Source organism: Anomaloglossus baeobatrachus, chromosome 4 (assembly GCF_048569485.1).
Source record: "Anomaloglossus baeobatrachus isolate aAnoBae1 chromosome 4, aAnoBae1.hap1, whole genome shotgun sequence".
Taxonomy (NCBI): Eukaryota; Metazoa; Chordata; class Amphibia; order Anura; family Aromobatidae; genus Anomaloglossus; species Anomaloglossus baeobatrachus.
This window is the reverse complement of record NC_134356.1, coordinates 471,524,886-471,541,051: the sequence shown is the minus strand read 5'-3', so window position 1 is coordinate 471,541,051 and position 16,166 is coordinate 471,524,886. Positions and strand designations below refer to the sequence as shown.

General features: G+C 46.7%; 1 protein-coding gene across 1 annotated transcript in view; it reads right to left on the bottom strand.

Moving 5' to 3' along the window:
* The window catches only part of MAPDA (N6-Methyl-AMP deaminase), a 70,532-nt gene extending 57,110 nt beyond the window's left edge, over window positions 1–13,422 (bottom strand). Inside the window, exons 1-2 of the mRNA XM_075342725.1 lie at window positions 13,314–13,422; window positions 3,510–3,640 (exon numbers count right to left, since the gene is read on the bottom strand). Coding sequence (XP_075198840.1) covers window positions 3,510–3,640; window positions 13,314–13,361 — 179 coding nt within the window. The 5' untranslated portion in view covers window positions 13,362–13,422. The remainder of the gene's footprint in view (window positions 1–3,509; window positions 3,641–13,313) is intronic.
* Window positions 13,423–16,166: the final 2,744 nt, after the last annotated feature.

Sequence of the window (16,166 nt, the reverse complement as noted above, 5' to 3'; positions counted from 1 at the left end):
CTCTGAACCTAAAGCCAGGAAAGGTCGTGTGTGACAATGGCCGGAACCTGGTGGCGGCTTTGAGGCGAGGCCAGCTGACACATGTTCCATGCGTGGCCCATGTGCTCAACCTCGTGGTTCAGCGGTTTCTAAAGTCATACCCAGAGCTGTCTGATCTGCTGGTAAAAGTTCGCCGCCTGTCTGCACATTTTCGAAAGTCACCTACTGCTTCAGCCGGCCTTGCCGGCTTTCAGCGCAGTTTGCATCTTACGGCTCACAGACTGGTGTGTGATGACCCCACGCGTTGGAATTCAACTCTGCACATGTTGGTCAGGATATGTGAGCAGAAGAGGGCAGTTGTTGAGTACCTGCATCACCTAAGCCGTCGGGAAATGGGTCAAACTCCACACATAACACCTGAGGAGTGGAGATGGATGTCAGACCTATGTACCATCCTCCAAAACTTTGAGGACTCCACCAAGATGGTGAGTGGTGATGATGCCATTATTAGCGTCACCATACCGCTACTCTGCCTTCTAAAACGGTCTCTGCTGAAAAACAAACATGATGCATTGCAGGCGGAGCGCGATGAGTTGCAGCAAGAAACAGTAGTGGGTGTGGGTGATAACACACAGCCCAGCCTCGTCTCATCACAACGTGCAGTGGAGGACTATGACGAGGAGGAGGATGAAGACATGGAGCAACTCTCCGGCCAAATTGAGGATATGACATGCACACCAGTCATATCCTCGGTTCAGCGTGGCTGGCCAGAGGACAGGGTAGATGAGGAGGAGGAGGAGGAGGAGGAGGAGGAGGACAGCATGTTCAGTCATCTTGTTGGTCAGGCTACTGAAGTCCTGGCTGTTAAGAGTCTGGCGCACATGGCTGACTTTATGGTAAGCTGCCTGTCTCGTGACCCTCGCGTTAAGAACATCTTGGCCGACAATCATTACTGGTTGGTAACACTGTTAGACCCACGCTACAAGGAGAACTTTTTGTCTCTTATTCCCGTGGAGGAGAGGTCAACCAAAATGCATCAGTTCCGGAAGGCCATAGTCACGGAAGTAGGCAAAGCATTCCCCTCACAAAACGCTAGCGGCATAGGTCAGGAATCAGTGGACAACCGAGGCGTACAGCCGAGAGAGGCACAAGTCCAATCCGCCAGAGGTAGGGGAACAGTCTTTAAGATGTAAGGACAGTTTTCTCAGCCCCTCACGTACCACAGCCCCTGAGGTGCGGGGTAGTGCCACAAGAAATCCTAAGTTTGCCCAGATGCTGAAGGAGTACCTTGCAGATCGAACAACTGTACTCCGACATTCCTCTGTGCCTTACAATTATTGGGTATCCAAGCTGGACACGTGGCATGAATTGGCTCTCTACGCCTTGGAAGTCCTGGCCTGCCCTGCTGCTAGCGTTTTGTCAAAGCGTGTTTTTAGTGCCGCAGGTGGAATCATTACAGATAAACGCACCCGCCTGTCAACTGAAAATGCTGACAGGCTGACTCTGATCAAGATGAACAAGGGTTGGATTGGGCCAGACTTCACCACACCACCAGCAAATGAGAGCGGAATTTAAAGTTTGCCATGTACCTCCACTCACCCATGGGTACACACTTCTGGACTTTGGATAATCGCTGGACTGCTCCTCCTTCTCCTCATGCGCCACCATGATGATGACCGTTACAAATTGCAATACTTAGGCCTTTGTTTCAGGTATACCCCCAGTGGTAAATTTTTTCGCCCATTCTTTGCAGAATGGACATTACAACGACAGGAGACCCGCTCCTTTGCAATGGGAACAATGTTTTGAGGCCCTCATGCACGTCTCTACCCAGGGACAACGTGGAGCCTCCCAATTTTTGGCTGCCCTGCCTAAGGGCTATACTATAATACACCCACTTCCTGACAATGGACACTTCAGGTTTACAGGCCATCATGCACGTCTCTACCCAGGGACAATGTGGAGCCTCCCAATTTTTGGCTGCCCTGCCTAAGGGCTATACTACAATAGACCCACTTCCTTACAATGGGCACTTCAGGTTTACAGGCCATCATGCACGTCTCTATCCAGGGACAACGTGGAGCCTCCCAATTTTTGGCTGCCCTGGCAAAGGGCTATACTAAAATAGACCCACTTCCTTACAATGGGCACTTCAGGTTTACAGGCCATCATGCACGTCTCTATCCAGGGACAATGTGGAGCCTCCCAATTTTTGGCTGCCCTGCCTAAGGGCTATACTACAATAGACCCACTTCCTTACAATGGGCACTTCAGGTTTACAGGCCATCATGCACGTCTCTATCCAGGGACAATGTGGAGCCTCCCAATTTTTGGCTGCCCTGCCTAAGGGCTATACTACAATAGACCCACTTCCTTACAATGGGCACTTCAGGTTTACAGGCCATCATGCACGTCTCTATCCAGGGACAATGTGGAGCCTCCCAATTTTTGGCTGCCCTGCCTAAGGGCTATACTACAATAGACCCACTTCCTTACAATGGGCACTTCAGGTTTACAGGCCATCATGCACGTCTCTATCCAGGGACAATGTGGAGCCTCCCAATTTTTGGCTGCCCTGCCTAAGGGCTATACTACAATAGACCCACTTCCTTACAATGGGCACTTCAGGTTTACAGGCCATCATGCACGTCTCTATCCAGGGACAATGTGGAGCCTCCCAATTTTTGGCTGCCCTGCCTAAGGGCTATACTATAATACACCCACTTCCTGACAATGGACACTTAATGTTTTGAGGCCCTCATGCACGTCTCTACCCAGGGACAACGTGGAGCCTCCCAATTTTTGGCTGCCCTGCCTAAGGGCTATACTACAATAGACCCACTTCCTTACAATGGGCACTTCAGGTTTACAGGCCCTCATGCACGTCTGTATGCAGGGGCATTGGTGAACCTCACAATTTTGGACTGCCCTGGCAAAGGAAAATACTACAAAGACTCACTTCCTCAAAATGGGCACATTAGACTCAAGAGGCCTTCATGTACGTCTCTTCTCAGGGACATCGGAGTGCCACACAATGTTTTCACGTAAAATCTTTCATGTATTAATCTCAAAAAGTAACATACACCAGCTCTATCTCACTATTGGGTATGTGCCCTTAACATTTCCGCCATGAAAAATCATTTTGGGGTCATTTTGGAAGGTTTTCTGGTGAGTCCGTAAAAATGGCGTAAAACGCGGACAAAATTGTTCACAGCTGTGACTTTTCAGTGATAAATGCTTCAAGGGGTCTTCCCCATGCTGTTGCCATGTAATTTCAGCACTCTTCTGAGACTTTTGTGACATTTTTAGGGTTTCTCCATGCTGCCGGGGGGTCATTTCACAAAAATACTCAGGTCTCCCATAGGATAACATTGGGCTCGTTGCTCGGCCCGAGTACACGAGTATCTTGGGAGGCTCGGCCCGAGCTTCGAGCACCCGAGCTTTTTAGTACTCGCTCATCACTAATTGTTACCCTTTCGCTCATTAGTGTATAAAAACTTAAGTCTCCTGTGACAAGATTAGATACTTACTCTTCTAGAGTCCTCTTCTGTCCTTTGTCTATCATCGTCATTCCATTCTGAATTTGGAGATGGGGTTTTTGTGCCATGAGCTTCTTCATGGTGGCAGAACTTATCGAGCCATTCAGGTGGGCATGCAGCTCCTAGAAGAGGCAACCAAGTAATACCAATGATCATATTAAATTGTATACTTCAATTGAATTTGCTGATTTTTCTGTATTGTAGAAACATTCAGTGAATTAAATCCCCTTCACATATACAGTATGTGATATATACAATCACTCAATCACGTCACCTGCAACTTAAAAACCTCCTGAATCCGACCATTTCTCACTTTAGAAACTGCAAAACCAGTTACAGTCGCTCTAATTCATTCACCTCTGGACTACTGCAACGCTTTATGGATTGGTCTTCCTCTAACAACATTTTCTCCTCTCCAATCCATCCTGAACGCAGTAGCAAGGATCATATTCCTCTCTAATGGCTTCACCGACATCTCCACCTTGTGCCTATCAGCTACAAGATACAATACAAACATATCTCTCACTCACAATGCTCTCCACATTTCTGCACCACTCTATATCTCACTCCCTATCTCTGTCTATCATCCTACCCGCAATCTCCATTCCGCAAATGATCTTAGACTAACATTTTCTATAATCCGAACCTCACACCTCCGTCTCCAAGACTTTTCTCATGCTGCACCAATTTTCTGGAATGCACTACCCAAAGGATGCAACTAATATCCAGCCCCCATGTTTTTAAGCGTACATTAAAAACACATCTCTTCAAACAAGTTTATCACAACTCACTAACCTAACTCTCCCGTGTTCCAGCCTTCTAAATGCTATTCATACCCTTCTCTCTCCTATTTCTCACATCCTACATACAACAAGTAGCACATAAGAGCACTTAAACTATTACAATCTGATGACCAGATCATTCAACTCTATATGAAATTATTTACCATATTGACGGTCGGACCAGACACTACAAACATGTTCTACCTTTTGTGTCCCCCTATTTCCCCATAGATTGTAAGCTTACGAGCAGGGCCCTCACTTCTCCTGTAATTGCTGAACTATGTGCTACTTGTTTTTGTTTTTTTTGGTCTGTAGAAGCCATTATTGTAAGGTGCTGTGGAATATGATGGCGCTATAAAAAAACAACTTTATTATTATTATTATTCACAACTTGAGTTTTCATTGGCTGTAAGCCATAATCATCAACATTAGCAGAAATAAACACTTGAAATAGATCACTCTGTGTGTAATGACTATATATAATATAGGTGTTCCCTTTTTATTGAATTACTGAAATAAATTAACTTTTTGATGATATTCAAATTTATTGAGATGCACATGTACAATATATTCCATGTAAAATCACTTCAAAGATATACACGATTTATAATGTCCCTTACTCTAGGTATTTATCAAAATCTGGATAGAATTCCTAAACTGGAAACACATCCATCTCTGATGAAAGAAAGAAAGAAAGAAAGAAAGAAAGAAAGAAAGAAAGAAAATAAGAAAGAAAGAAAGAAAGAGAAAGAAAGAAAGAAAGAAAGAAAAAAAGAAAATAAGAAAGAAAGAAAGAAAGAAAGAGAAAGAAAAAAAGGAAAAAGAAGAAACAAAATAACAAAATAAGGAAGAAAGGAAAAAGAAGAAACAAAATGAGAAAGAAAGAAAGGAAAAAGAAGAAAAAGAAGAAACAAAATGAGAAAGAAAGTAAGGAAAAAGAAGAAACAAAATGAGAAAGAAAGGAAAAAGAAGAAACAAATGAAAAATGAGAAAGAAAGAAAGAAAGAAAGAAAGGAAAGAACAAAATGTGAAGGAAAGAAAGGAAAAAGAAGAAACAAAATGAGAAAGAAAGAAAGGAAAAAGAAGAAAAAATGAGAAAGATAGGAAAAAGAAAAAACAAAATGAGAAAGAAAGAAAGGAAAAGAAGAAACAAAAGGAAAAAACGTGAAAAAAAAGAAAAGATGGGGAGGGGCGATGGTGGGGGTGAGTGTCAATAATTATCAAATTATAAAGTAGCCTCCTTTGACAAGTAAATCAATTCAAGAGAACCGATGGAAAATATGTACATTCCCTAAACATCATACAATCTTGTCAGGTTAAAAAGAAGCCCTCAGGATTAATCTTATGTGCTGAAAGTCTCTCCATTCTGCAAAATGAGTCCATTTCCAAAGCCCACTCCTGCATGGAAGGGGTTATCTTCAGGCACCATGTTTTTTTGAACAATGGGGTGAATAACTGTCAGACAATGTTTCAACCTGTTTGATAGCTTTGTTTGATAGATTTGAAAGAACCTGGAATCAAAGAAAGAAGTCCGCTTTGAAGAGATCTGGGCAGGACGTCTCTGCAAATGTGTTTACACATGTCATATAATTTGTTCCACAGCCATAAAATCATGAATCTTTTAACTTTGAATTATCAAAATTTGGAGTCAGAGGGCCCGGTATGTTAGAAATTTCAAGCTTTAAAATAAGTTGATCCCAGGTTCGAAGAAGATCACAAGTTAATAAGGGAAGAGACATTATAGAAGGCCGAGAGCTTTTGGGAAGTCAGTCAAAAAGGTCAAAGTTAATTGAGAAAGACCTCAGGTGACCTCAGGCTATGTGTGCACATTGAGTGTTTGGTTGCAGACATTTTTGCACCAAAGCTGCATTCCCTGGCAGAAAAACGTATCAAAACCACGTAAAAACGCACTGCATTTTTCTGCCAGGAGATGCAGAAATATCTGCAACCAAACATTCAACGTGCGCACATAGCCTAATCTGGTAATCTGGCAGAATTCAAAGGTGAGTTCACTGAGTTCACCTGAGGTAAGTTTGCCTGAAATCAAAGCTGGGAAGTCATGGGAACCGAGAACTGTGACCTCAGGTGACATCACCTGATGTTACTGCTCTCACAGCGGTCACGTTTTCTAATGTGACCGCACACTGCGAACTCAGGCTGTACAAAGCCGGGATTAATGTGGGATATCATGATGTGGATTACGTCGGATCTACTGGGGTGTTTTGGGGGCTAATAAATTAGAGAAAGAGGGTGTTTTTTTGTTTGTTTTTTAAATAAAGGATTTTTCTTTGGGGTTTGCGTTTATTTCTTTTCATTTAAATGATTAGTAATGGGAGGTCTCATAGACCCCTACCCATTACAAATTCAGGGCTTCGTGACAACTGTGATTTCTTGACAAATCACAGCTGTTATTAACCCCTTATATTATTTCAATCGACACAGCTCCAGGGCAATTGGGATGAGCTGGGTAAATGCTAGAATTGACGCATCTAATGGATGCGCCAATTCTGGGGCGGCTGCGGGCTGCTATTTCTAGGCTGGGGAGTGTCCAATAATCATCGCCCTCCCCAGTATGTGAATACCAGCCCTCAGCTAATTTTTTCCAACTATTTATTTTTACACTCCACTTCAGGGACCCAAACAGCTAGCGTGAGGGCAACCAATGGCAGACGCTGTTACAGAGGGTAGGGGGGGGGGGGAGAAGTGAATATTAATAAGGATTAATAAGTGGACCTGGAAGCAGTGTGACAGCCATGCAGAAACTTGGTAAGTATAATTGTCCTGCTTTAATCCCAATTTTGCTTCACTTTACAACCCCTAGCCCTTACTACCACCATTTTATAGCACTTACATTTGGGTCCCCATATATCAGGTTCAAGATCAAGTACGATCCTGAATCCCTTTTTTTTTTTTTAAACAAAAAAAAAAAAAAGTCTGGCCGTACCCAGCGAGGACGAATCTCTGCGGGTTTGCTCATCTCTAGTCACGGACCTTAGATTGAAAGCACTACTCCAGGGCAGAAACACTACCCCCACAAAACGTGGGAGTTAGTCACTTATACAGTAGGTATTAAAACTTTTTTATAACCAAACCATGAGGCCTCCAGTATCAGGGAGAACATTCATGGTATCAGTAGCCCATCTGCACTGAGAGTTTAGGTCATGTGAGTACACCACTCTCCTTATATTACCTTTGGTTGTGTTCATACAACTCCCAGCATACACAACAAAGCTGGTCATACATGTAATAGCTGTGACCTCAACATCCATGCTACAGAGTCGGCCGAGAGTTAGGGGTGCTTCACACATAGCGAGATCGCTACCGAAATCGCTGCTACGGCACGGTTTTGGTGACGCAACAGTGACCTCATTAGCGATCTCGCTGTGTGTGACACTGAGCAGTGATCTGGCCCCTGCTGCGAGATCGCTGCTCGTTACACACAGCCCTGGTTCATTTTCTTCAAAGGCGCTCTCCCGCTGTGACACACAGATCGCTGTGTGTGACAGCGAGAGAGCGACGAAATGAAGCGAGCAGGGAGCAGGAGCCGGCATCTGGCAGCCTGCGGTAAGCTGTAACCAGGGTAAACATCGGGTAACAAAGGTGGTTACCCGATATTTACCTTAGTTACCAGCCTCCGCAGCTCTCACGCTGCCTGTGCTGCCGGCTACGGCTCTCTGCACATGTAGCTGCAGTACACATCGGGTTAATTAACCCGATGTGTACTGTAGCTAGGAGAGCAAGGAGCCAGCGCTAAGCAGTGTGCGCGGCTCCCTGCTCTCGCGGTTATGATCGCTGCTTCGGCTGCTGTGTTTGACAGCTAAGCAGCGATCATAACAGCGACTTACAAGGTCGCTGTTACGTCACAGAAAATGGTGACGTAACAGCGACCTCGTTGTCGCTGTCGCTTAGTGTGAACCAGCCCTTATGTGTTTTTAAACAGGGAGAGAATTGAAAGCAGCCAGACAACCCGGGAAGCAGCTCCTCTCCCCTAAAAACAAAAACAGGTTATTAAAATTCTACTAGCCTAATTCTTCTCTGCCTTGATGTCCACCATCAGGAGAATCAAATGATCAATTAGACAACGTGGCATTACTACGCCCCAAACGGACTGAGAAAAAAAATGCAGCAAGCTGCGATTTCTAGAGATTCTCGTGCAAGACTCTCCAATGCAAGTCTATGGGTGTGAGAAAAAAAACAGATGTCACACATGTATAGTAATGGCCAGTACAGTGCCCAGTATAGTAATAGCCAGTATAGTAATGGCCAGTACAGTGCCCTGTGTAATGCCCATTATAGTAATGGCCAGTACAGTGCCCAGTATAGTAATGGCCAGTACAGTGCCCTGTGTAATGCCCAGTATAGTAATGCCCAGTATAGTAATGGCCAGTACAGTGCCCTGTGTAATGCCCAGTATAGTAATGACCAGTACAGTGCACTGTGTAATGCCCAGTATAGTAATGGCCAGTACAGTGCCCTGTGTAATGCCCAGTATAGTAATGGCCAGTACAGTGCCCAGTATAGTAATGCCCAGTATAGTAATGGCCAGTATCGTAATGGCCAGTACAGTGCCCTGTGTAATGGCCAGTATAGTAATGGCCAGTACAGTGCCCTGTGTAATGCCCAGTATATTAATGGCCAGTACAGTGCCCTGTGTAATGCCCAGTATAGTAATGGCCAGTACAGTGCCCTGTGTAATGCCCAGTATAGTAATGGCCAGTACAGTGCCCTGTGTAATTCCCAGTATAGTAATGGCCAGTATAGTAATGCCCAGTATAGTAATGGCCAGTATAGTAATGGCCAGTATAGTAATGCCCAGTATAGTAATGGCCAGTACAGTGCCCACTATAGTAATGCCCAGTATAGTAATGGCCAGTACAGTGCCCAGTATAGTAATGGCCAGTATAGTAATGGCCAGTACAGTGCCCTGTGTAATGCCCAGTATAGTAATGGCCAGTATAGTAATGCCCAGTATAGTAATGGCCAGTACAGTGCCCAGTATAGTAATGGCCAGTACAGTGCCCTGTGTAATGCCCAGTATAGTAATGGCCAGTACAGTGCCCAGTATAGTAATGGCCAGTACAGTGCCCTGTGTAATGCCCAGTATAGTAATGGCCAGTATAGTAATGCCCAGTATAGTAATGGCCAGTACAGTGCCCAGTATAGTAATGGCCAGTACAGTGCCCTGTGTAATGCCCAGTATAGTAATGGCCAGTACAGTGCCCAGTATAGTAATGGCCAGTACAGTGCCCTGTGTAATGCCCAGTATAGTAATGGCCAGTATAGTAATGCCCAGTATAGTAATGGCCAGTACAGTGCCCAGTATAGTAATGGCCAGTATAGTAATGGCCAGTACAGTGCCCTGTGTAATGCCCAGTATAGTAATGGCCAGTACAGTGCCCAGTATAGTAATGGCCAGTACAGTGCCCTGTGTAATGCCCAGTATAGTAATGGCCAGTATAGTAATGCCCAGTATAGTAATGGCCAGTACAGTGCCCAGTATAGTAATGGCCAGTACAGTGCCCTGTGTAATGCCCAGTATAGTAATGGCCAGTACAGTGCCCAGTATAGTAATGGCCAGTACAGTGCCCTGTGTAATGCCCAGTATAGTAATGGCCAGTATAGTAATGCCCAGTATAGTAATGGCCAGTACAGTGCCCAGTATAGTAATGGCCAGTATAGTAATGGCCAGTACAGTGCCCTGTGTAATGCCCAGTATAGTAATGGCCAGTACAGTGCCCAGTATAGTAATGGCCAGTACAGTGCCCTGTGTAATGCCCAGTATAGTAATGGCCAGTATAGTAATGCCCAGTATAGTAATGGCCAGTACAGTGCCCAGTATAGTAATGGCCAGTACAGTGCCCTGTGTAATGCCCAGTATAGTAATGGCCAGTACAGTGCCCAGTATAGTAATGGCCAGTACAGTGCCCTGTGTAATGCCCAGTATAGTAATGGCCAGTACAGTGCCCAGTATAGTAATGGCCAGTATAGTAATGGCCAGTACAGTGCCCTGTGTAATGCCCATTATAGCAATGGCCAGTACAGTGCCCAGTATAGTAATGGCCAGTACAGTGCCCTGTGTAATGCCCAGTATAGTAATGGCCAGTACAGTGCCCTGTGTAATGCCCAGTATAGTAATGGCCAGTATAGTAATGCCCAGTATAGTAATGGCCAGTACAGTGCCCTGTATAATGCCCAGTATAGTAATGGCCAGTACAGTGCCCAGTATAGTAATGGCCAGTACAGTGCCCTGTGTAATGCCCAGTATAGTAATGGCCAGTATAGTAATGCCCAGTATAGTAATGGCCAGTACAGTGCCCAGTATAGTAATGGCCAGTACAGTGCCCTGTGTAATGCCCAGTATAGTAATGGCCAGTACAGTGCCCAGTATAGTAATGGCCAGTATAGTAATGGCCAGTACAGTGCCCTGTGTAATGCCCATTATAGTAATGGCCAGTACAGTGCCCAGTATAGTAATGGCCAGTACAGTGCCCTGTGTAATGCCCAGTATAGTAATGGCCAGTACAGTGCCCTGTGTAATGCCCAGTATAGTAATGGCCAGTATAGTAATGCCCAGTATAGTAATGGCCAGTACAGTGCCCTGTATAATGCCCAGTATAGTAATGGCCAGTACAGTGCCCAGTATAGTAATGGCCAGTACAGTGCCCTGTGTAATGCCCAGTATAGTAATGGCCAGTATAGTAATGCCCAGTATAGTAATGGCCAGTACAGTGCCCAGTATAGTAATGGCCAGTACAGTGCCCTGTGTAATGCCCAGTATAGTAATGGCCAGTACAGTGCCCAGTATAGTAATGGCCAGTACAGTGCCCTGTGTAATGCCCAGTATAGTAATGGCCAGTACAGTGCCCTGTGTAATGCCCAGTATAGTAATGGCCAGTACAGTGCCCAGTATAGTAATGGCCAGTACAGTGCCCTGTGTAATGCCCAGTATAGTAATGGCCAGTATAGTAATGCCCAGTATAGTAATGGCCAGTACAGTGCCCAGTATAGTAATGGCCAGTACAGTGCCCTGTGTAATGCCCAGTATAGTAATGGCCAGTACAGTGCCCAGTATAGTAATGGCCAGTACAGTGCCCTGTGTAATGCCCAGTATAGTGCCCTGTGTAATGCCCAGTATAGTAATGGCCAGTACAGTGCCCTGTGTAATGCCCAGTATAGTAATGGCCAGTACAGTGCCCTGTGTAATGCCCAGTATAGTAATGGCCAGTACAGTGCCCAGTATAGTAATGGCCAGTACAGTGCCCAGTATAGTAATGGCCAGTACAGTGCCCTGTGTAATGCCCAGTATAGTAATGGCCAGTACAGTGCCCTGTGTAATGCCCAGTATAGTAATGGCCAGTACAGTGCCCAGTATAGTAATGGCCAGTACAGTGCCCTGTGTAATGCCCAGTATAGTAATGGCCAGTATAGTAATGCCCAGTATAGTAATGGCCAGTACAGTGCCCAGTATAGTAATGGCCAGTACAGTGCCCTGTGTAATGCCCAGTATAGTAATGGCCAGTACAGTGCCCAGTATAGTAATGGCCAGTACAGTGCCCTGTGTAATGCCCAGTATAGTGCCCTGTGTAATGCCCAGTATAGTAATGGCCAGTACAGTGCCCTGTGTAATGCCCAGTATAGTAATGGCCAGTACAGTGCCCTGTGTAATGCCCAGTATAGTAATGGCCAGTACAGTGCCCAGTATAGTAATGGCCAGTACAGTGCCCAGTATAGTAATGGCCAGTACAGTGCCCTGTGTAATGCCCAGTATAGTGCCCTGTGTAATGCCCAGTATAGTAATGGCCAGTACAGTGCCCTGTGTAATGCCCAGTATAGTAATGGCCAGTACAGTGCCCTGTGTAATGCCCAGTATAGTAATGGCCAGTACAGTGCCCAGTATAGTAATGGCCAGTACAGTGCCCAGTATAGTAATGGCCAGTACAGTGCCCTGTGTAATGCCCAGTATAGTAATGGCCAGTACAGTGCCCAGTATAGTAATGGCCAGTACAGTGCCCTGTGTAATGCCCAGTATAGTAATGGCCAGTACAGTGCCCTGTGTAATGCCCAGTATAGTAATGGCCAGTACAGTGCCCTGTGTAATGCCCAGTATAGTAATGGCCAGTACAGTGCCCAGTATAGTAATGGCCAGTACAGTGCCCAGTATAGTAATGGCCAGTACAGTGCCCTGTGTAGTGCCCAGTATAGTAATGGCCAGTACAGTGCCCAGTATAGTAATGGCCAGTACAGTGCCCAGTATAGTAATGGCCAGTACAGTGCCCAGTATAGTAATGGCCAGTACAGTGCCCAGTATAGTAATGGCCAGTACAGTGCCCAGTATAGTAATGGCCAGTACAGTGCCCTGTGTAGTGCCCAGTATAGTAATGGCCAGTACAGTGCCCTGTGTAATGCCCAGTATAGTAATGGCCAGTACAGTGCCCAGTATAGTAATGGCCAGTACAGTGCCCTGTGTAATGCCCAGTATAGTAATGGCCAGTACAGTGCCCTGTGTAATGCCCAGTATAGTAATGGCCAGTACAGTGCCCTGTGTAATGCCCAGTATAGTAATGGCCAGTACAGTGCCCAGTATAGTAATGGCCAGTACAGTGCCCTGTGTAGTGCCCAGTATAGTAATGGCCAGTACAGTGCCCAGTATAGTAATGGCCAGTACAGTGCCCAGTATAGTAATGGCCAGTACAGTGCCCAGTATAGTAATGGCCAGTACAGTGCCCAGTATAGTAATGGCCAGTACAGTGCCCAGTATAGTAATGGCCAGTACAGTGCCCAGTATAGTAATGGCCAGTACAGTGCCCTGTGTAGTGCCCAGTATAGTAATGGCCAGTACAGTGCCCTGTGTAGTGCCCAGTATAGTAATGGCCAGTACAGTGCCCAGTATAGTAATGGCCAGTACAGTGCCCTGTGTAATGCGGAGGAGCGCAGCCCATACACGTTATTACAGCCCCCAGCACTGGGTGACATAAGCCGTGGCTCTGTATTGGCCGGTAATGGCGGCTCTCACCACTTTCGGCAGCTCTGTGTAGAAGTGTGGCCCCGCTCCTGCAGACATTGCTCCTCCGCTCCGTGCTCCGGTAACCGAGCGGCACCGGCTCCTTCCTCCCACTCCACGTACAAGCGCCGCGCTCATTGGCCCCGGAGCCGCCGTCCTCCTCCTCCTCCCTGTGGGCGGCGGTGTCACCGTCCTCCCATCTTACTCCATGTGAGCCAGTGCTGACAGGACGGTGTAATCCCTCCAGCATGGCGGCACAACACACACACCGGGGATAATATACGGCAGCCCCTCTGTAAGGTGGCGGGGGTATATACACAGCTGTAATACTGGTAATCATTTATAGCAGGAAGAGTTTACATCTCAGCCGCTGCAGAACCTCTTTATAAACAGCAAGTGGGATCCTGAGTTCATACAATGTAATTACCAAGTTCCTTTAGAACAGTGGCCTCATGAAAATCGTGCCCATCCCAGTGCCCCTCCATACTGGGTGGTCAGTGTAGGGGCAGCCAAAATCACCGGGCACAGATGCCAGTCCATGTGTCCAGGTCACTGACCTCAGGCCAGGCAGATGCCCTCACACAGGCGGCACTCCCAGTACTGGATTACTGCCGGCAGGAGCCCCCAGATGTGCAGAGCCTCTCCCAGGGCTCACTATGGACTCCTTCCCTATTGAAGATGACACTGGTGTAGGTGAGTAGCAGAGCCCGGTGGCCATCACTAGTCTGCGGGGTTCAGTGATGGGATCCCTCCGTGCCCATCAGATATTACACAAGTACTGCTCCTTGTAATTCGGATCAGAGGATAATTGAATTGCTTAGCATGCCGTCCTCCAATGTGGAAGGGACCGGTACCTGGTACACAGGAGCCCAATGGCCCTTCATCCCAGTAGACGCAACAGACTTCCCAATCCGCCATTTGTTAGTCATTCTCTTCCACGTCTCCATTCTTGGCTACAGGGGCCAGAAGATCAAATTTACATTTGCACGAAGAAATCAATTCAATAGAAATTTGTGATGTTTAACCCTATGGTTATTTGGAGAGTTTTTGTGAAGTTTTTTTTTACTGTTGTTTTTTCACTCCATTGAACAATGAAGGAACTGCTCGAGTTGTAGTAAAGGGAATCTGTCAACGGGTCAACCTCATCTGATAGGAAAAGAGGCTCTGAATGCAAAAATGTGGCACTTAGATTACTGGATGCTGCACTTACGACACAATCAGATTTCTTAGACGTAGCAGAGCTCCAAGAGCTAACTCTGTCCTCTCCAGGCTCTCTGTGTACATGATCTACTGACAGAGATCTGCTAATCAGTGTTGGTGGCCTGGTCACACCAGGTCTCACAGCTGCAGTAGTCTGAGCAGTGATAAGATGCTGGTGATTAAACCTTTATTTTACATAAAGAACAGCACACAGTGTCATAAGTGAAAGCTCTGAATTTTGTGTTTTAACCCCTCTATCATACCGTCCTCAAATTACATAGCAAAAAACCCCTCACCAAAACATTCAGGCATCTTCTGAGCTTTCCCATCGACTTGTATTGTAAAGTACAGGGCATCATCCAGGCAGAAAACGCCTGAAGAATAGATATGACACTTCTTTTAAATGCTTGACCCTTTGGTCAGAAAACTTGAATATTAAAGGGAACTTAACAACAGATACATGGTGTCTGATCCAGGGGAAGTGTGACGCCCTGGCGCCACCAGGTGATCACAGAAGAACACTACACCCCACACAACACCATCCTACACCAGGTTCCATCAGCCACAAAACACTAGCCACCCCCCTCAGGGTAGGAAGGACACACCAGTGGACAGAACCAGGCCAAGTGGGAGCGCCCACCTAGGGGTCTTGAGGATTCGGGGGAGGGAAACAACCAGTCATTTTAAGTCTGTAGTCAGTGACAGGCTGTGGCAGAGAGTTCGAGTCTGTGCCTAGTGCAAGTAGCCAGGGTAGTGGCCCTGGTCTACTGGCTAGGTGACAAGCAGTGGACCGTGTCCAAAGGCGACGGGAGTCCAGTCGCGGGACATCCAGAGTGGACAGGGACAGGGTTGGAGCCCACCGGTACTGACAGAGGTGATCCAGTCCGGAAACCGTGCACAGGCAGGGTACCTGGACCCTAGTTAGAAGATGGTTGCAAGCCCCTTCTCTAATTAACCAGGCCGGGAGCAAGGTTCCAGACGTTGTTCCAAAGTGTTAGAGCGAAACGGCATCCCACCGCAGGACATGGGATCTCAGTGGGTTGTTGCGGATAGCCTAAGGGTCAGTTTTCGCAGGCACATCTCCCAACCAAAACCGAACCGGGAGTGGACTTCCCCGTTCCATACGAGGTCATCCAAAATAGAAAATACAGAGTGCCAGAGGAAGGGACATTGGTACACCAGCCAGGTGTGGAAACCGTATACACCCTGAAGCGGCAGCCGGCCACTGACACCTTGGTTTACCAGCAGACTCGTGTGCATTTATTCAACCGTGAGTACACCAACACTCTCCGGTCCGGCCCGGTGCATCACCACCAACAGCCATCACCTCCCGTGTTCTGGACACTGAGCCCCAGGGCATCCACCCCTACCCACGGAGGAGTAAACATCCAGCTGCCATTTCATCGCCCCCGGGTGCTCCCCAACAGCAGCGGCGGTACTCCACCTTACCACACACCGTGGGTGGCGTCACAAAGTATCTACAACAAATCCCCTGCACATATTACGCCCCTTTTTATTTGAGGGTCCGTATGACCCCCAGGTCCGGAGATCCCTCGACCCACTGCGGACTCTGATCCGAGCAGCTCGGCTGCTGACGTGGGGGAGGCACAGAAGTAAGCATCAGACACTTTCTGTATGATTTTAGACAAATATTTAACTCCAAAA